We start from the raw sequence: 21,667 nt of genomic DNA on the forward strand, positions 1-21,667 counted from the left end.
GGGTTCTTGAATTAAGGGTAATATTACAGATGGTGCTTTTAAGAGAAACACTGCAGTCCAGAAAATCAGTGACAGATCCAGGATATTAAACTCCAGCCAGTTAAACGGCTGTTAACATCAGCAGGAACAAACCTAATTATTGTCAGACTATCAATCCTGGATGTGATTAACAGCAGCAGTAACTGCAGAATCCAACCCCGCAGTCATTTATGAATTTGCTGGTGAGTCTGCAGGTTGGAGGACCTTGTGAATCCCTTTCCACACACAGAGCAGGTGAACGGTCTCTCCTCAATGTGAATTCGCTGGTGTACAGTCAGCTTAGATGACTGTCTGAAACTCTTTCCACAGATATTTCAGCTGAATGGGCTCTTCTCAGTGTGAATTTGTTGGTGTAACTGGAGGCTGGATAACCGAGCAATTCCCTTCCCACACACGGAGCAGGTGAATGGTCTCTCCCCAGTGTGAGTGCGCTGGTGTACAGTGAGGGCAGAAGAATGCTTGAACCTCTTTCCACAGGAAGTGCAGCTGAACGGCTTCTCCTCAGTGTGAATTCGCTGGTATTCAATGAGGACAGATGACTGTCTGAAACTCTTTCCACAGGTACTGCAGCTGAATGGACTCTCCTCAGTATGAATTCGTTGGTGTAACTGGAGGCTGAATAATCGAGCAAATCCCTTCCCACACACGGAGCAGGTGAATGGTCTCTCCCCAGTGTGAAGCCGCTGGTGTCTAACCAGGTCAAATGACTGAGTGAATCCCTTCCCACACACGGAGCAGGTGAACGGTCTCTCCCCAGTGTGAGTACGTTGGTGTACAGCAAGTGTGAATAAATGCCCGAAACTCTTTCCACAGGAGGTGCAGCTGAAAGGCTTCTCCTCAGTATGAATTTGCTGATGTGACCAAAGACTAGATGACCGAGTGAAACCTTCCCCACACACAGAGCAGGTGAACGGCTTTTCCCCAGTGTGAATACGCTGGTGATTCAGCAGGCTGGCTGACTGAGTGAATCCCTTCCCACACATGGAGCAGGTGAACGGTCGCTCCCCAGTGTGAACTCGCTGGTGTGTAGTGAGGGTGGATGAATACCTGAACCTCTTCCCACAGTAAGTGCAGCTGAAGGGCCTCTCCTCAGTGTGAATTCTCTGGTGTAACATCAGGGAGGTTTTCTGAGTGAATCCCTTCCCACACTTGGAGCAGGTGAACGGCCTCTCCCCAGTGTGACTGCGTCGATGGTATTCCAGCCGGGATGGATAAATGAATCCTTTACCACAGTCCTCACATTTCCAAGGTTTTTCCATGGTGCCAATGTCTTTGTGTTTCTACAGTTGAGGCGATCAATTGGAACCTTGTCCACACACAGAACAGGTGACAGTTTCTCTCTGCTGTGAATGGTGTGATGTTTGTCCAGGCTGTGTAACTGGTTAAAGCTCCTTCCACAGTCAGTGTGCTGAAACACTCTCACTCGGGTATATGTGTCTCGATGCTTGTCCAGTCACATTTATATTTCAATTATTTTCTTGGAGGCAAAACGGACGAACATTTTCCCTTCCACCTTCAAAGGTCGATGGTATTCAGGTTCTGGATAACCAATTGACTCAGCCAAGATGTTTAGTTTCAGTGCACATCTCCAGGTCCTTCCTTTCTAAGACCTGTAAAGAGAGGTTACAAAAGTAATCACTGTAAGTACAGCATAGGAATCCAGAGCAGACAATTCTTGTTTTTACTTTCTCATTTCCCAAAGCTGCGAACCCTTGGCCCAAACACACTCCCATTTTCTGTGCTAAATTCCAAACCCATCATACCATCTCCCCCATATATTTCCTCCACTCCCAGTTTTCTCCCTCCATCTGCTCTGGTTCAGTTCAGTTCTCAAACCCCTGTGTGCAGAGTGAGAATAAAATCAATGAACTTTTCTCCTGGTCACTGGGACCCTGAAGCCCCGCCTACTCTTGTTTCACCAGGATAGCCGGGCATGCGCAAAGCTCGCTGCTGAAGCAAGATGGTGGCCATTATACTGGGCCTGTCGGGGTGAAAAGCCCGAGAACTGCAGGTTCTTATTGGGAGTTTCCTGCCTCCAGCAGGTGTTTCTGAATCCTCCCCACCCACATCCTAGGGTTTCTGCACTGCTCTTGCTCCAGCTCAAAATGACTGGGGAGTGATTGACGGCATCTCTGGCTCCAGTTGCAGCCTCACCAGCTGCACTGGAGAGGTGCAGAGGAGATTCACCAGGATGTTGCCTGGGCTGGAGAGTTTCAGCTATGAAGAGAGACTGGATAGGCTGGGGTTGTTTTACTTAGAGCAGAGAAGGCTGAAGGGGGTAAAAACAAAAAAGCTGCGGGTGCTGGAAATCCAAAACAAAAACAGAAATACCTGGAAAAACTCAGCATGTCTGGCAGCATCGGCGGAGAAGAGCAAAGTTGACGTTTCGAGTCCTCATGACCCTTCAACAGAACTAAGTAAAAATAGGAGAGGGGTGAAATATAAGCTGGTTTAAGGTGGGTGGGGGGGGTGGTTTGTTGGGACAAGCAAGCAGTGATAGGAGGAGATAACCAAAATATGTCACAGACAAAAGAACAAAGAGGTGTTGAAGGTGGTGATATTATCTAAAAAAATTTGCTAATTAAGAGTGGAGAACAGGACAAGCAAGGTAGCTATAGTGAGGGTGAAATAAACGATGGGTAGAATACATTTTAAAATAATGGAAATAGGTGGGAAAAGAAAAATCTATATAAATTATTGGAAAAAACAAAAGGAAGGGGGAAGAAACAGAAAGGGGGTGGGGATGGAGGAGGGAGTTCAAGATCTAATGTTGTTGAATTCAATATTCAGTCCGGAAGGCTGTAAAGTGCCTAGTCGGAAGATGAGGTGCTGTTCCTCCAGTTTGCTTTGAGCTTCACTGGAACAATGCAGCAAGCCAAGGACAGACATGTGGGCAAGAGAACAGGGTGGAGTGTTAAAATGGCAAGCGACAGGGAGGTCTGGGTAATGCTTGTGGACAGACCGAAGGTGTTCTGCAAAGCGGTCACCCAGTCTGCGTTTGGTCTCTGCAATGCAGAGGAAATCGCATTGGGAGCAATGAATGTAGTAGACTAAATTGGGGGAAATGCAAGTGAAATGCTGCTTCACTTGAAAGGAGTGTTTGGGCCCTTGGATGGTGAGGAGAGAGGAAGTGAAGGGGCTGGTGTTGCATCTTCTGCGTTTGCATGGGGAGGTGCTGTAGGAGGGGGTTGAGGAGTAGGGGGTGATGGAGGAGTGGACCAGGGTCTCACGGAGGGAACGATCCCGATGGAATGTCGCCGGGGGGGGTGGTGAAGGGAAGATGTGTTTGGTGTGGCATCATGCTGGAGTTGGCGGAAATGGCAGAGGATGATCCTTTGAATGCGGAGGCTGGTGGGTTGATAAGTGAGGACAAGGGGGACCCTATTATGTTTCTGGGAGGGAGGAGAAGGCATGAGGGCGGATGCGCAGGAGATGGGCCAGACACGGTTGAGGGCCCTGTCAACCACCGTGTGTGGAAAACCTTGGTTAAGGAAGAAGGAGGACATGTCAGAGGAACTGTTTTTGAAGGTAGCATCATCAGAACAGATGCAACGGAGGTGAAGTAATTGAGAGAATGGGATGGAGTCCTTACAGGAAGCCGGGTGTGAGGAGCTGCAATCGAGGTAGCTGTGGGAGTCGGTAGGCTTGTAATGGATATTGGTGACTGTCTATCACCAGAAATTGACACAGAGAGGTCAAGGAAGGGAAGGGAAGTGTCAGAGATGGACCATGTGAAAATGATGGAGGGATGGAGATTGGAAGCAAAATTAATAAGATTTTCCAGGTCCCGACGAGAGCACGAAGCAGCACCGAAGTAATCATCGATGTACCGGAGAAAGAGTTGTAGGAGGGGGCCGGAGTAAGACTGGAACAAAGAATGTTCCACATACCCCATAAAGATACAGACATAGCTGGGGCCCATGTGGATACCCATAGCCACACCTTTTATTTGGAGGAAGTGAGAGGAGTTAAAGGAGAAATTGTTCAGTGTGAGAACAAGTTCAGCCAGACGGAGGAGAGTAGTGGTGGATGGGGATTGTTCAGGCCTCTGTTCGAGGAAGAAGCTGAGAGTCCTCAAGCATTACCCAGACCTCCCTGTTGCTTGCCATTTTAACACTCCACCCTGCCCACATGTCTGTCCTTGGCTTGCTGCATTGTTCCAGTGAAGCTCAACGCAAACTGGAGGAACAGCACCTCATCTTCCGACTAGGCACTTTACAGCCTTCCGGACTGAATATTGAGTTCAACAACTTTAGATCTTGAACTCCCTCCTCCATCCCCACCCCCTTTCCATTTCTTCCCTCTCCCTTTTGTTTTTTTCCAATAATTTATATAGATTTTTCTTTTCCCACCTATTTCCATTATTTTAAAATGTATTCTACCCATTGTTTATTTCACTCCACGCCCACTAGGGCTATCTGTACCTTGCTTGTCCTGTGCTCCACTCTTAATTAGCACATTCTCTTAGATAATATCACCACCTTCAACACCTCTTTGTTCTTCTGTCTGTGACATCTTTTGGTTATCTCCTCCTATCACTGCTTGCTTGTCCCAACAACTCCCCCCCCCCTCCTTAAACCAGCTTATATTTCATCCCCTTCCCTATTTTTACTTAGTTCTGTTGAAAGGTCATGAGGACATGAAACATTAACTTTGCTCTTCTCCGCCGATGCTGCCAGACATGCTGAGTTTTTCCAGGTATTTCTGTTTTTGTTAAGAGTGAAGGGAAACCTGATAGAGCTATACAAAATTATGAGGGGCAGGGATAGAGTGGAAATGAAGAAGCATTTCCCCTTAGCAGAGGTGTCAATAACCAGGGGGCATCGATTTAAGGTAAGGGGCAGGAAGTTTCGAGGGCATTTAAGGAATTTCTTTTCAACTGGAGGGTGGTTGGAGTCTGGAACTCACTGCCTGAGGGGGTGGTAGAGGCAGGAAACCTCACAACATTTGAGAAGATTTAGATGAACACCTGAAACGCCACAGCTTACAGGGTTAGGGGCCAAGTGCTGGAAAATGGGATTAGAATAGGCAGGTGCTCGATGGCCGGCACAGACACGATGGGCCGAAGGGCCTGTTTCTATGCTGTTTCTCTCTGTGACTCTGACCAATAGGAAGGGGGAGGGTCTGGAGGACCGAGCAGCAGCGGCTGGTCCTCCAGCCAATCAGAGTGAATGAGGGGAGGGGCTGAACCCTCCGTGGCTGCGCATGCGCCCCGCCGCACACTGACCCCTATAAAGATGGCGGCCGTTGACCCCCGGGCCTGTCAGAGGGAAAACCCCGAGCAGCTGCCGCCGGTTCAAACCCGGACCCGGGATCTTCTTACTGGGGGTTTGGGGTCTCCACCGGGTGTTTGTGAATCCTCCTGTCTAACCCAGCCGCCGGACCCCTCCCCGCTCACCCGGCAGCTTCTCACCCGATAAACAGCCGCCGCCCACTCCGCCGCCTCCATCCTTCTTACAATCGGCCGTTTCTCTCGGGTTGCGGAGTCAAGATAACCGCCTCCCCGCAGCAGCAACATCCGGACTGCGCATGCGCCAAACTGAACCTTGCACTGCGCATGCTCCATTCACAACCCACCGCTGCGCCTGCGCGAGGAGCCCCTGTGATTGAGATAGGGCACATTCTACCCCGCAGCGAATGCTGGGTAAGAGCCGAGGCATGGAAAAGGCAACATGTTAAAGACAGAATTATGTTTTCTACTCCGTTTACAATTGGAGCCGTGGAGATAATGTACAGAATGATTAAATAATTTGTTCCAGCACCCAAAGTGCATGAAACCTCCACTTCTGTTCTAGGAGTAATCAACAGCAGAACAAACCCCAACAGTTGGATGTGAACCCTTTGGAGTCTCGGCAGCTAGAATGAACAAGTGATTTCAAAAAAATAATTGTATACATTGTTCTATTGGCTTCATTGTCTTCGAATCACAAAGCATAATTTTCAATTCAACCTCGTGGCCTTTCGATGGTGGTGATCCTACCCGGCCTTCACTGCGGGATAGAATGTGCCCTATTCTCACTGCAGGATTTCCCTGCACAGGCGCAGTACTGGACTCTGCCAGGAGCATGCGCATTGCGGGCTCTAACTTGAGCTGAGCAACAGGAGTGAATGGAGACGGTGGGTGGGGAGGAATGGAGGCGGCCGAGTAGGTGGGGTAAATGGCGGCAGCTGAGTGGATGAGGCTTCACAAATACCCAGTGGAATCCTCAATCTCTTAATAAGAAACTCCCCGTCCCGGGGTTGCACCAAGCGGTGTGGCGGCTGTTTATTGGGTGAGAAACTGCCCAGTGAGCGGGGAGGGATGGAGCCGGCAGCTGGGTTAGATATAGAGTGTGGGGGAGGCAGATTCAGTCATGGATTTCAAAAAGGAATTGGACCATAACCTGCAGCATGTCCAGGGAAAGGGCAGAAGAATTGGTTCCAGAAGAATAAGAGGTCCCCCATTTCAGACAAAGATGAAGAGGTTTTTTTTTGTTTTCTCAGAGGGTCGTTAGTGTGAGGAATGTTCCCCAGAAGACAATGGAGGCTGTGTTATTGAATTTATTCAAGGCAGAATTAGACAGATTTTTGATAGACAAGCGAGTCAAGGCTTATGGGTGGCAGCGGGGGTTGGGGGTGGTGGTAGTAATGGACAGACAGGAAAGTGGAGTTGAGAGCACAACCAGATCAACGGAGCAGGGTCAAAGAGCTGATAGCTGACGATCCTCTGACCCAGGTTGAATGGCCTCCATGTGTGGCGTTACCCTGGCTCTGATTTTATGGAACTGTGAGGGGCTTGAGCGATAAAATGGTCTATTCCTGTTCCTATTTGTTATGATCTAATTCAGTACCAATACCACTCAAGGCAATGGTTACTATCATATTGCCAGCAGTAGCATGTGCGACTGATCCAAGGCTAGATTTAGGCTGCAGTCTCTATCGAGTCATAGATCTGAATCTCATCACTGCCAAAGCTTCTGTTGGTTCGTCCTTTCAGACTTTTCATCAAATCCCTTAGGATAAGCTTGGGGCGTTGATATATGAAGTGGTTTGTCTTGGTAGGGAGAACAAGGGAGGCTGTAGGAATTGCAGGGTGAGTGGGAATAGGTGGGGCTGAATGCTCTCAGTTTCTGCTGTAACATTTCCATGATTTTACATGAACAACATTTTTCCAGTTTGAGATCTCCAGTCATAGCTGAGTGATTAAGGCCATGGATTGGAACTCCACTGGGATCTGCCCATGCAGCTTTGCATCCTGCCGATTGCACTGCTCAGTGTTCCTTCCTTTTGGAACCTCCAGGATTAGTTATTGCTAAGTGGAGTCAGAACCTTCCGGACACTCCCGTCTGTTTTTCCTGCTTCACTTCTGTGTTCCTTCTTTCCTGTTTATCTCTAAGCATTCACAGAATCTGCAGTCAATATTGGAACAAAGCTGAGTTAATTAGTGGCATCCTTTTTCCTGAGAGTTTGCCTCTCCTTAGAGACAAACCCTTTCCCGCTGTCACTCTCGGTGTATATGTCTGTGTGTGTCAATGTGGTTCAGTTACTGAGGGGCAAGCACATTTTTACTACTGCAAACTTTATTCAATTTCATTATATATCTTAATGGTAAATGGTACAGAGAATAACAACAGGTGTAAAAGTTGAAGGAGGAGATTGACGCTTTCTGTGTTTATTTAAGAGGAGACTGCTTATTGATTCAGTGCCCATACGTTTCACAGCGGAGGAAGATTGAAATATTCACTGTGCAACATTTAAACAGACAGTGGATGCATGCGGTGTGATGGTGGGTTCCAGTTCGGTATATGCAATCAGAGAATCAATTTCCATTCGTAGTTTTTTGCCCAATCTTTCTAATAGGTTGGATGTTATGCACATTTGTGTTCCATTTTCTCGATTTATTTTAAATGAATATTCATAAATCTATTTGTGTGGGAACTTACTGAATAACAGCAGAACTGGCAAGGTTTGGACAATATTTCCTTGTAGCCAAAGGACACAAAGCAGAATTGTGCTGGTAATATAAGTAGAAGCGAGGAGAGAGGGAGTCTACTTGATCCTAGGTGGTCTTAAACCATTAAACCTTCAGTTGGAAGCTAATTTCGTTCAAAGAGTATGCTGTAGAAACACCCTAATGGTTCAGATTCTGGACTTTCACCGCTTGGGTTCCATTCCTTGTCTCGATATTGTGCAAAATGTAACTAGCAGCCAATTTATCGTTTGAAATACAATCATATTAAACTCAAAACCTTAACCCTGTTTCTCCCTTCATATTTGCTGTCAGACCTGTTGAGAACTTCCAGCACTTTCTGTTTTTATTATAACATGAATTATTGTCTTTATCATGAACACAAGAAATAGGAGCAGGAGTAGGTTACACGGCCCTTTGAGCTTGTTCCATCATTCAATTCAATCATGGCTGATCTTCGGCTTCAACTCCATTATCCTGCCCATTCTGCATATCCCTTAATTCCCCGAGAGACCAAACATCTGTCCATCCCAGCCTTAAATGGATTCAATGATGGAGCATCCACAACCCTCTGGGTAGAGAATTCAAAGATTCACAACCCTTTGGGTGAAGTAATTTCTCCTCATCTCAGCCCTAAATTATTTGGCCTTTACCCAGAGACTGTATCCCAGTGTTTTAGATTCCCCAACCAGGGGAAACAATCTCTCTGTGTCCACTCTATCAAGCCCTCTCAGAATTTTACAGGTTTCAATGAGATTGTCTTTCATTCTTCTAAACTCCAGAGAATAAAAGCCCAATTTATTCAGCCTCTCATCATAGGACAGCCACCTCGTTCCAGAGACCAATTTAGTGAACCTTCCCTGCACCTTCTCCACTGCCAGTACTTCCTTTTATAAATGTGGAGATGAAAACAGCACACGGGATTCTAGATGCAGCCTCACCAAAACCCTGTTACAAGACTTATTTATTCTTGCTCTCCAATCTCCTTGTAATAAAGGCCAACATGCCATTGACCTTCCTAATTTCTTGCTGCCCCTGCATGCTAACTTTCTACGTTCCTTGTACGAGCACAACCAGCTCTCTCTGAACTTATAAATTTCTCACCTTTCAAAAGCATTCTGTTGTTCTAATTATTACAATCAAGTGAACATGTTCGCAGCTGCCTACATTATATTCCATCTGCCATCTTGTTGGCCATTCACATGACTTTCCGATATCTTTTTAAGGTGACCTTGCTACCAAAACTCATAAATTTAAACTATAGGCCCCAGTGAGAATTGAACTCACGACCCCTGGTTTACAAGACCAGTGCTCTAACCACTGAGCTATTGAGCCAACTATCAGTTTGTTATCACAACAAGTCTCCTAGTGGAACGAGGAATAGGACAACGTTCTTTCTTTGCTGTAACTGTCTATAATTTTATGTTTCCCAGCAACATTTCCCAGTCATTCCGACATTTTATAACACCCTATAGGAATGTACTTCCTTACATTCTCGCTTTTGAAGTCAAGGCACTGAGCAATTTCAAAGTTTTTCTTTAATTCCAGCACAGGATTTGGAACCAGACCAGTTGAACAACACTTTATTGGTGCCAACCCTTCACTGCACCTCACCCTTTAAAAACAGTGGCTGTCATTGCCCGAAGATGTCATTTATGATAACATTCTGTGGGAGAAACTTATCTCTGGTGAAAGTGTAGGAAAAATAGCGAATGTGGCATAGGTAAAGCACGTTGCAAGAGTAATAGATAGCTTTTCTCGTGATTTAGAGGTGAGGATTCAGCCCTTTCACTGCCGTGGCCTGGACTCGATTCCCGGCCCGGCAATGAAGGTTTATTGATCTGGTACAAACTGTTAAAACAAGCCTGATTTAATTATTGATTGGAAATGGAAAACGCACAACAGCTCCGCCTGAATCAGTGGAGTGAGAGTTGAAGTTTCACATCAGAGCTGCAAATGTCACACGTGGAACAGCTTCAAGAAGAAAGACAGTCCCTAATGTCCGAGGGATATCAGTTTGGACAATTTGTATTTGCACATTCATTCTCTCGATGTGTCCATTGCCTTAACTACTCGGCCACAAGGACCCGGTGTCTGTTTAAATGCTGCTCAGTGAAAATTTCAATCGCCCTCCCCATTGTAGCATGTGGACACTGAGTAGCTGAACAGTCTCCACTCAGAAATACAGAAAGAAAATTCCTCTTGACCCTTTTAAACCTGTTTTTATTTTCTCTCTACGATGTTAATATGAAGCCACACAACTAAGGTGAATAAAGTGTGGTTTGGTTAAAATGGGGAACTGAAGCTCATTGACACACACAGCGGAACATACACTGACATGTACACCGAGACTGACAGAGGCCTAAGGAGAGACAAACACCCAGAAAGAAAGGATGTCACCGAACTGGTTCAGTTTTGTTCCTTTTCTGTCTGCAGAATTCGCAAATCCTTGCAGATGAATGGAAATAAGAAAGCGCAGGAGTTTTTATTTGATTCTATTTACCCGATAACTATTATGTTGGCATCTGGTTAAAACCGGGAAAAATGAGAACCACAGTCAGCAAACCAACATTGGGGAAACCCCAATGGATTTCAGGAACATCGCTCTCAAAACCCGTCCGTGACTAATAGCCCTTACTTAGGGAAAACACTTTCATATCAAATCCAAGATGATGATAAAGTGAGTCGTTCGGCCCATTGTGCCTGTGTTGGCCTCAAGAGGAGCAACTAAACCTATTCCACACACCCGCCTTTTCCCCACGCCAATTTCTATTTACATTGTCAATGTTCTTCCAGATATTTTATGAATAAAGTATATTTTTCAAAAAAAAATTCTATTTACATTGTCTCTCCTCATTTGCCCTGTCAAAATGAAGGACCACAACCCGCCCCCCACCCCCCGTATTAAACTGGACTTGTCTCTTGCTCACCCAAAGGGAATTCCTAATGTCCCTGAAAGTGGGAAACAGCTGAAAATTTGGGAGTGGTGGGCTTCGGACTCACTCCTCCAGAGACTGGAACCTGAATGCAGCTCTCCAGTTTGTAGAGAAAATGGAATTAGATTGTCGATATCAGCTCAGAAATAACGATGACCTGCTTGATCAGAATAAAGTTCTTTTGTAATTCGATATGAAATCAATTGCATAAATAAACAAAGATTTATCGAAAACTGTATGAGGAATCCTAGTCCAACTCTTCATGTCATTGGGTCAGGGAAACTTTGATAACTAAGGAAAACTGTGCATGGATTCTGCAGAAACTCCTTCTTCAAGCGAGAAATGGAGAATGATTGAAAGGGGGAAAAATCAGGTTTAAGTAAAGAGAGAAGGAATTTGAGACGAATTGGTTAGCTCTTTAAAAATAGCTGGCACAGATATGATGGGGTGAAGATATGATGCTTCGAGTCGGCATGACTCTGAAGAAGAGACATACGGACTCAGAAGGTTAACTCAGCTTCTCTCTCCACAGATGTTGCCAGACCTGTTGAGTTTTTCCAGCATTTTATGTTTTAAGTTCATATTTCCAGCATCTACAATATTTTGCTTCCATCTTATGGCCTCTTACTGCGCTGTGCCATTTGATGATGACATTGTTGATCAGTCTGTCTCCAGCATTCCTAATGAGAACAGCCGAATTCCATTTCTTCAAAACACAGACCCAAAGTGCTGCTGCATGACGTCACCGTTTAACATTCCAGACAGCTCCATTGGGCTCTTTACAGCGCAGGGTTTGTGCAGGACAGTGTGGGGTCATGGTCATTTCACATGTGGCAGAGCGGTTTGAAGCTGGGCAAGAGCATGATCCAAACTTGTTCATTTAAGTGTGAGTGAATGTTCAATAATTTACATTTGTTGTTAAAAATTAACACATGAGTTCGAACTTTGCTGCCTAAGGATTTGTTATTTTAAATAGGAGAAAACCCACCCAAACACATCCGTATTTTCTTATTCATTTGTGAGCATTCAGGAGATGGCCTATTGGCATTGTCATTGGGCTAGAAATCAAGAGGGGAAAGCAAAATACTGTGGATGTGGGAAATCTGAAGTGAAAACAGAAAACGCTGGAAAAAGTTCAGCATGTCTGGCAATATTTCTGGAGACAGAAATAGAGTTAATGTTTCAATTCCGTGTGACTCTTCTTTGGAGTTCTTTGAAAGCACCAGACAGGGCCGAATGGCCTCTTTCTTTGCCGTTACTTTCTGTAATTTGATATTTCCCAACATCACTTCTTTCACACTCATTCTGCCATTTTATAATCCGCTCTTGTGAGTGGGTTCAAAGCTCAACTACGTGCACAAGACTGGAAGGAATCTGCGACTCTGGATAATCAGCACTCTGTACTTTCCTGTCATCAGTGTCTGGGAGAATCAGGAAGATGAGATCCCAGATTATCTTTACCATGACATCTGCAAACTCGTTCTTTTTAAAATCCTTGCATCCCACATTCTCTGTCTCTGCTTTCCAGGATAGGCTTGGGTTCATGAACTGACTGTGTCTGCATCAAGCAACTAGTTGACCTGGGAGCTGGACGAGCAGAGGGAGCTGGAGGCTAGAAAGGGACAGAGGGAGAAACGGATGTGACATGACAGTGTTTAGAATTGGATGTGTCTCAGTTACTTTCAGTGATGAATTTCTGCCGTGTGTTCCCTTGTCAGTTTCACAGGAGCCGCAGTGATGAGGTTGGTGGGTTTTGGAAATTGAAAGTTGTACATGAGCAGCTTGTGGGGCTATTTCACCTCACTGTCAATTTCATGTTCCAGCTCACAGAAACTGTTGTTGTCATTGACTGAAGAATTCATTCTATTCAAAATAGAAACAGGGATAAAAGCAGCGTCAATAAACCAAACTGCAATAAGTTTAGCAGTTTCCCTGGTGGTATAGTGGTCAGGATTTGGTGCTTTCAGTGCCACAGCCCGTGTTCAGCTCCCAGTCAGGGAATAAAAAAATGTTTGAGCTTGTGGAATTGTTAAAATGAGTATTAATTACTTATTGATTGAAAACATTTAGCAGTTCCACCAGAATCAGGTTAAGTTTTTCATCAGAGCTGGAAACTTGGAACAGGTCGAGATGGTGGTGCCAGGCAAGATATGGGTGGGAGAAGGGCAAATTTTGGTGCCTACTGTTTGCATTGACAAAAATATCACACCTGATGGATCAACCAATCACAACTACTCTTTAAAAGCAGCACATCAGCTCATTGAGGCCGAATGACCTCTTTCTATGCTGTAACTTTCTATAATTTTATGTTTCCCAACAGCACGGGTACTTCTTTCACAGTCATTCTGCCATTTTATAACCCATTCTAGCGAGATGTACTTTATACCTTGTATTCGGCTCTTTTGAAACCAAAACATGGAGCAAATTCAACGAGATTTCTTGTCATTTCCAGCACGAGATTTGTCACGAGACTAATTGAACGACACATTAATGGTGCCAATCCTTCCCTGGAGCTCACCGCATCCAAAGAGCACTGTTATCATCAGCCTGTTATGTACCATCCTGCCGTATATCTGTTGAACAATATAAGCTTATCACAGCTCTGCTTTCTTCACATTGAAATCCAATGTGAAAATCAATTTCAAAGCTGAACAACTGGGAGGGGAGTGACTGTGGATAATTGGCACTAGGCACATTCCTTTAATCAGTATCTGGGAGAATCAGGAAGGTGAGATCCATGTGTCTCTTTACCCACGAGCTTTACCCATTCCCACGAACTGACTCTGACTGCATCAGGCAGCTAATTGACCTGGGGGCTGGACGGGCAGAGGGAACTGAAGGCGAGGCAGGGACAGATGCAGAAAGAGATGCGACATGAAAGTGCTTTAAATTTGATGTGTGTCAGTTGTTTTCAGTGGTGAATGTCTGTCTTGTAAGTTTCACAGGAGCCGCAGTGATTAGCTGTTTTTTTTTAAGCAGCAAGATTTAAAAGTAAAAAGATAAAAGCAAATTACTGTGAATGATGGAAATCTGAAACAAACAGAAAATTCTGGAAAAACTCAGCAGCTGGAGGGTGAAACAGCTTCCAGTCCATACGGCTCTTATTCAGATTTTTAACCGATGACAGCGCCCATGACCCTGACATTAAGAGTCTCATGATCAACAGTCTGAGCTAGCCGGGCATGTAAAAAGCTGTTTCGTATCTCAACATACATGGATAAACCTATTGCTTTCCGCCTGACACCTCAGCTTGGTCGGAATTTTAAAGTGTGGAACATAATCAGCCGACAGAAGTCCCAAGATTGCAATGCATTCCTCTCAATCATTAATAACATCATTCACATCTTCCACTTCTTAGCTGCACCTCCTTCCAAATACTGTGATCCATTTTCCTCAGGATTTTTTTCTGAATTTAATATTTACCTGCTTTGTGTCCTCAATTTGAAATCAGATTCAATTTAATAACCAACACAATTTGAATTGCAAACCTGACGGTCAAACAATGGAAAACAAGTCACTCAGTAACAGAAATCCCATGGTGCTCATTTTCAGATTCACAACAGTCAGCTTTTCAATAAAATGAAGGAATTTTACAGTGATAAGTTTAGAAAGTTGGTGTGACTTTGGTTTGTGATTCACTCACTCGGGAATTCTGTAAATGCTGCTCGGAGGTTTAGTGACCGGTATATAATATACCTGCATTTTCCTGAGCCTGTGCTCGGTGTATTGGGAGGTTTAGCCTGGGTTGGAGTATCTTGTGTCCCAGGGATGGGCAGTAACCCGCTGATTGAAGCTGCAGCTGCCGCTTTCTGCTGGCAGCGGGTGATTGGAGAGTATGGGGCAGGAATATTGCTGCTTTTCTGCTTTTCCTTGTCTCAGTCAGTGGAGCAGAGGAAGACAGAATAATTGATGGGTTCGTTTGATTCCAATAATTTTATGGATTTCTATTGGGTTAGATGAAGGTACATAGTGAGTCCAAATCTTTTCTCATTGTATTTGACAGAAAACGAAATTTTAAAAAGAAGCTGTTTTTGTGGGAGCTGACTGGACAGCAAAAGACTTGCCACCGTTTTGGGGAAAACATCGTGCAGCCCAAGTACCCAAAGACAATCCGGAATCGTGTGACAATGATTGGTGATGAGGGGGGAAAATCTTAACCCCCCTGGGTGGCCTTGAATCACCAACTTTTCAGTTAGCAGACAGATACGCTGACCAATTGCGCTACAGACTCTTACGCAAACCTAACTGACAAGGTATCCCAACCAGGGTGTCAGTGAGTCTGATCTTCAGATTACCACCACCCAGATGGTTATTGCGCTCTATCAGTTTTACTCTTCCAAAATAAAGGTTGAGATATTCATTGTGGATACATTGAAACAGTCTGACCCACCCACTGCAGACACATCCATGTCACCGGGATCCAGCTCTCCTACAACCGGTGCTGTCTTCCTTCGAGCCTTTCGCTGTCTTGTCTGTTACCAAGTATTCTGATTGTCCTGAAGCCGATATTAGGTTTGAATTCCTGATGTGCAGTAACGAGAATCCTATCACTATCTCAGGTCAGTTAATTTCACTGATAACATCAGAGTCACTGTACCAGCGTCTTAAAGAAGGGAAAGGTGCCTTGACTCTCTCTGGTCAGTTGGGCAGTTCACCCTTCATTCACATTGGATTCCATTCCTCAAAGGGGATTTTCACTTCTTTCTTGAGCTCCCTGACCACATCTGGTAGCATCTTTAGATTGAGAGGCATAATTATCATTTCAGATGCAATGCAGTTCTGATGAAAGGTTACAGACATGAAATAAAAACCATGTCTCTCTCTCCACAGTCACTACCAAATCTGCTGAGAATTCCAGCATTTTCTGTTTTTATTTCAGATAACCACCATCTGCAGTATTTTGCTTTACTTTACCTGATCAGTGAAACATATAAGATCCTCAGGGTACTTGACAGGGCGGATTTGGAGAGGATGTTACCTCTTGTGAGTGAATCGAGAACTCAGGATCGCTGTTTAAAAACAAGGGGTCACCTATTTAAAACCGAGATGAGGCGATTTTGTTTCTTTCAGAGTGCCGTGAAACTTTGGAACTCTGTTCCTGAAAAGGCTGTGGAAGCAAAGTCTTTGAATATTTTTAAGGCAATGGTAGATATATTATTGGTAATCCAGGGGGTGATAGGTTATTGGGGATAGGTGGGGTACAGATTTCAGGTTACTATGAGGACAGCTATGATCTTATTAAATGGTGGAGCAGGCTTGAGGGGCCGAATGGCCTACTCCTGCTCATTTTTCTTATGTAGTGCAAAGAATGTGGAACACATTACCAGTGGATTTCGAGATCCATGCCTGAGCTGAAAATGTGTGGGTAAATTCCCACTGTAAACAGATTGTTCACCAGCTAAAATTGGAAAGGGATTCACACTCATCCCATTTACTGACACAGCAACCCAGTCTTGCTGGTGGGAGACCATTCAGATACTTCACATGTGCAAAGGCTTTATTCAGTTTGCCCACATGTTAACACTCCAACTTTAAAAGTTCAAAAGATTTGATCCACAATCAGAGCAGAGATGCTTGCAAGACACGGTTTAAGTGTCCCATGTAAAGGGGGAAAAGTCACTAGCTCACCCCATCTGCTGAGACTCCACTGAGTTGAGATCTAACTGTTGGGTTTTGTTCTGCATCCAGGAGAGAATAGCGGTGGACCCTGGAGCAATTTGGCCACTGCAACAATTGATTCAGCAAGTTTATGTCTTTCCCCTATGGCACCCATCGTATTCTGATTACAGGACATAGGTTTCTATGCTCCAATATGATCTTTCAATGGCGGAGTGGTCACCCAGCATTCACTGCGGGCCAGAATGTGCCCTCTCCTCACAACAGCAGAGCCATGCGCATGCGCCATTGGGTATGATGGGGCATGCGCATTGCAATCTGTTTCATGAGCATGCGCAGTGCTGATCTGTGACGAGCTGCTCAGACCGGTTGAGAGAATGTCGAGTGGAGCAAACTAACAGAGTTAGTGGGTGTGTGAGGAGGAATGGAGCCAGCGGAGTGGGCAGGGAGGCTTCATAAAGACACGGTGCAGGACGCAGACCCCAAATAACAAGGTACCGGTCTTGTGTTTGCAGAGAATGGGCCGGAAAAGTCTAGATTTCTCCCTTCGCCAGGCCCGGTGTAATGACCGCCATCTTTATAGGGGGCAATGTGCAGCAGCGCGCATGCGCGGTCATCCTGGTCCAGTAGCAGGAGGAGAGAATGTTGTGAATTTCTAGCCTGGACTGACAGGGATGGATTTTGGAAATTCCTTTTACAGGGGGTCAGAAGGGGAGGATTTACACACAGCAAACGCAAACCAAAAGTTCTTCCTTTCTGAATTTCAATCCTGGATTGGCTGTGATGGATTTTTTGAATTCCATTTACAGGGTGTTAGATGAGGAGGGAGACATGAAACCAAACAAGACATCAAAATCTGAAAGTCACTTGTTTCACCAGGACCTGAATAACACCAGCCTTCAAATGTAAGCATTGAGTTCCAGGTCATTTTCAGTTACTGGGTAAAAAATCTCTTCCTCACATTGTGGATCTGACCTAAACCTTAAATCTCTGTCCTTTAATCCTTTCTTAATCAGCTAATGGGAACAGCTTTTATTTAACTACCTTTCATAATCCTGTACACCTCTATCAAATCTCCCCGCAAGGTTCTTTACTCTGAGAAGAAGGATCCCAGTTTCTCGAATTTAATCTTACAATTAAAATCCCTCATCCCTCGAGCCATTCTGATAAATCTCCTCTGCCCCCTCCCAAGGACCCTTCACATCCTTCACAATGTGTGGTGATCACTGGTTTGCACAGATCCAGATGTTCCATGTGTGTGACATCATCACACATTGACAATTACACTGTGACATCATCACATATCGACAATTACATGGTGACATCATCCCGCTCCCCGGGTATTTCCTCAACTGGGAGATTTTTCACTGACTCCAGTGCTTCTGATATCTTTCCAGCTGCAGGGTCCAGCAGGAGAGTTTAAATTTGAAAATAGTGAAGTTGTTTCAGAGGTGAGTATTTTTCACCATCCATATACAATTTAGAGCTTTTAGTGCTGTGCTCTATTTTCTGTGAGACGTTCCATATCTCTGGGGCTGGTGTGGCTCCTTTACTGAGGATCTGAATCCATGTTCATCCACTGCTCTGCCCTCCCTGATCACCTCTCTGCCATTGTCTAACTTCCTCTGTCTCTAATAATGGATCTATTTGAGTTATGTTTAGTATTTTATTGTTACTTCTGCTGACCGTGTCTCAATGAAGTTTCCACTGCTGCCCACCCCCTGACCATGTGCTGCTGGCTTCCCAGCTTTATCTCCCCACAGTATCTTTCATAGTCAAGAATTGCTTTTCCTGCACTATAGTCCAATTCTATTCCACTTCTGAGCTTATATTGATCATCAAATTCTGCAACCTTTTACTCCCTGTAAATCATTCTGTACACCCTGAAATATTTACTGTTTCCCTCTCCACAGATACCAGTGCCTATTGTGACCCCTAGTTACCTGTGGAGAAGATGATGTTTGACCTTCTTGAACTGCTGCAGTCCATGTGGTGAAGGTGCTCCCACTATGCTGTTAGGTAAGGAGTTACAGGTTATTCACCCAGCGATGATGAAGGAACAGTGATATTTGTCCAAATCAACAACAATTTGTTTTATATCGCACTTTTAATGTAAGACCATGTTCCAAGGCATTTCACAGAAACGTTACAAAGCAAGGTTTGACACATGAGGAGATACTAGGGCAGGTGACCAAGCGTTTGGCCAAAGAAGTGGGTTTTACGGAGTATCTTAAAGGAGGAAAATGAGGTAGAGAATGGGAGAGGTTTAGGGAGTGAATTCCAGAGCTTGGAGCCTTGGAAACTGACAGAATGAGCACGAATGTGGAACAATAGAAATCAGGAACACTCAGTAGGCCAAATTAGAGGAGTGCAGATATCTCCGAGGGTTGTGATGCTGGAGGAGATTCCAGCAACAGGGAGCAGCCATACAGGAATTTGAAAATAAGGGGTGGAGTCGGGCGATGTTACCGAGGTGGAAATACGGTGATGTGGATATGTGGTTGGAAGCTCATCTTGGGGTGAAATATTTCACCATGGTGGTGAACAGTCTGGTTCAGTCTCAGACAGTTGTCAGGGAGAGGGATGGAGTCAGTGCCGAGGGAGTAGAGTTTGTAGCGGGGACTGAAGACAATGGCTTCAGTCTTCCCAATATTGAAATGGAGGAAATTTCTGTTCATCCACTACTGGATGTCAGACAAGACAGGACGGTGTGTAACTTGGAGGTTCACATACACCTGCTCCTCTGGGCCTTCTAGGGGGTAGAGGTTGAAGGTTTGGGAGACTCTGTCAAAGTTCTGGGCTATTTGTAGGTTTATGAAAATCCCTCACCTCACCCTCTGCCTCTCCCACTCCTCTCTCTGACTTTCTCTCTCTCCTTTTCTCCTCACATAGAATTCTCCAGCCCAGCAGGTTGTGGATGCTCCATCATTGAGATATTTCAGGCTGAGATGGGGAGATTTTTGGTCTCTCAGAGAGTCGAGGGATATGGGGAGTGGGCAGGAAAGTGGAGTTGAAGTCCAAGAGAAGCCACAATCATATTGAATGATGGAGCAGGCTCGAAGGGCCATGTGGTCTCCTGCTGCCCCAACACTTGCTTTATTATTGACACCAGAGTCTTGTGTAGGCCCAGACTGGGTGGCAGGTTCCCTTCCCTGAAGGACATTAGTGAACCAGTTGGGTTTTTATGACAATCCAGCAGTTTTGGTCACTTTTACCTAGTGCCAGCCCCACAAATTCCCAGATTCATTCAGCTCAATTTCGCAACCTGCCTTTGTGTTTTTGTGGGTTCTCTCTCACTCCCTTTTTTCTGTTTTCAATCAATTTCTCAGGGTATTGGAAGGGGAGGATTTGCAGTCGGGAAACTCAAACCAAACATCACATCAGGATCTGATGTAGTTGCCCAATTTATCGTAACCTGAATATCATCAGATTTTGAACATGGAAGGAAAAAGCAGCGGGGAGAAACCGTACACGTGTTGTGTGTGTGCACGAGGCTTCAGCCAATCATTCGCTCTGTCAAAACATAAATGCAGAGATAACAGGGAGATGTGGAAATGTGGGGACCGTGGTAAGGGATTCAATTACCTGTCTGAACTGGAAACTCCTCGGCACAGTCACACCTGAGACAGACCATTCACCTGCTCCATATGTGGGAAAGGATTCACTTGTTCATCCCATCTGCTGACACACCAGCGGGTTCACACTGGGGAGAAACCATTTACCTGCTCCGTGTGTGGGAAGGGATTCACTCAGCCATTCAACTTGCTGACGCATGATTGACTTCACACTGTGGAGAGACCATTCACCTGCTCCACGTGTGGGAAAGGATTCACTCAGACATCTGACCTGCTGACACACCAGCGAACTCACACTGGGGAGAGACCGTTCAAATGCACAGTGTGTGGGAAGTGCTATAAAAGCTCCAGGGAACTGATGTCCCATCAACTTGTTCACACTGACGAGAGACCGTTCAGGGGCTCTCACTGCGGGACTGGGTTCAGGGAATCATCTCAACTCACAGTACACCAGCGGGTTCACAGCGGAGAGAGACTGTTCACCTGCCCTGCGTGTGGGAAGGGATTCACTCAGTTACCCAAACTGTTGACACACCAGCGAGTTCACACTGGAGAGAGACCGTTCACCTACTCCGAGTGTGAGAAGGGACTTACTCAGTTATCCCACCTGCTGAGACACCAGCAAATTCACAAGTGACAACAGTGAATGGATTTTGCTGTTAATTGCATCCTGGACTGAACCATGTTGATTGGGATCTGTTTCTACTAATGTTAATAAACTCCAACTCAGTTATAGCTGTTAATATTCTGAATAAAGTCAAATAAATCAGCTCTGTGTTAAACATACAGATTAGTTCCTTTTGAAGGTCTCTCCCTCTCCCCTATCTCTTCCATCCTCACCTCCAACAACAAGTGTGAGGAGCTGATGGAGCTTCTTTGTCACTAAGATTGAGACAATCCGATCAGCTGCCTCTGCTGCTTCCCTCCCTTCCATGAGCCCACCCGGACAAACAGTCTCTAAAGATCCCTCTTGTCCGAGCCCTGAACCCACATCTTTCTTTAGTTTCGCTCCATCTCCTCTCATGCCCTCTCAGTGCTCATCTTGTCCATGAGACCCACCTCCTGCTCCATTGACCCTATTCCCACTAAACTGCTGGTCACCCAACTTGCCCATTTTCACTGAGATTGTTAATGGTTCTCTCTCTTCAGTTACTGTCCCTCTCTCCTTCAAATCTGACATCATCAAGCCCTCGTCAATAAACAAACCTTTGGCCTTGTCCTTGCAAACTGCTGTCCCATCTCCTACCTTCCTTTCCTCTAAACTCCTCAAACATATTCACAACTCCCAAATCCGTGCCCATGTTTCCCACAACTCCCTGTTTGAATCCCTCCAATCAGGTTTCTGCCCTTGCCACTGGACTGAAACAGCTCTGATCAAAGCGCCAATGACATCCTATGTGACAGTGACAAAGGGAAACTATCCCTTCTCAACCTGTCTGCAGCCTTTGACAGGGTTGACCACACCATTCTGCTCCAACACCTCTCCACTGTCATCCAGCTGGGTGGGGCTGCTCTCTACTGGTTCCATCCTTCTCTATCGAATCATAGCTAGA

At 45.3% G+C, this 21,667-nt stretch overlaps 1 protein-coding gene, 1 long non-coding RNA gene and 1 other non-coding gene across 3 annotated transcripts; 1 reads left to right on the forward strand and 2 right to left on the reverse strand.

The window, feature by feature from the left end:
• Window positions 1-278: 278 nt before the first annotated feature.
• Window positions 279-5,554, reverse strand: LOC121292944 (zinc finger protein 135-like). The gene is made up of 2 exons (XM_041215452.1): window positions 5,453-5,554; window positions 279-1,649 (listed from the first exon to the last, which is right to left on the reverse strand). Exon 2 carries the CDS (start codon window positions 1,296-1,298, stop codon window positions 354-356), a length of 945 nt encoding a protein of 314 aa, XP_041071386.1. The 5' UTR covers window positions 1,299-1,649; window positions 5,453-5,554; the 3' UTR covers window positions 279-353.
• A 3,695-nt stretch (window positions 5,555-9,249) lies between these two features.
• trnat-ugu lies at window positions 9,250-9,322 on the reverse strand. Its single transcript has one exon. It is a non-coding gene; the product is annotated as a tRNA-Thr (tRNA).
• A 7,578-nt stretch (window positions 9,323-16,900) lies between these two features.
• Window positions 16,901-18,545, forward strand: LOC121292966. The gene is made up of 3 exons (XR_005946402.1): window positions 16,901-17,033; window positions 17,349-17,444; window positions 18,453-18,545. It is a non-coding gene; the product is annotated as an uncharacterized LOC121292966 (long non-coding RNA).
• Window positions 18,546-21,667: the final 3,122 nt, after the last annotated feature.

The sequence above is a fragment of the Carcharodon carcharias genome, chromosome 21 (assembly GCF_017639515.1).
Source record: "Carcharodon carcharias isolate sCarCar2 chromosome 21, sCarCar2.pri, whole genome shotgun sequence".
Classification (NCBI taxonomy): Eukaryota; Metazoa; Chordata; class Chondrichthyes; order Lamniformes; family Lamnidae; genus Carcharodon; species Carcharodon carcharias.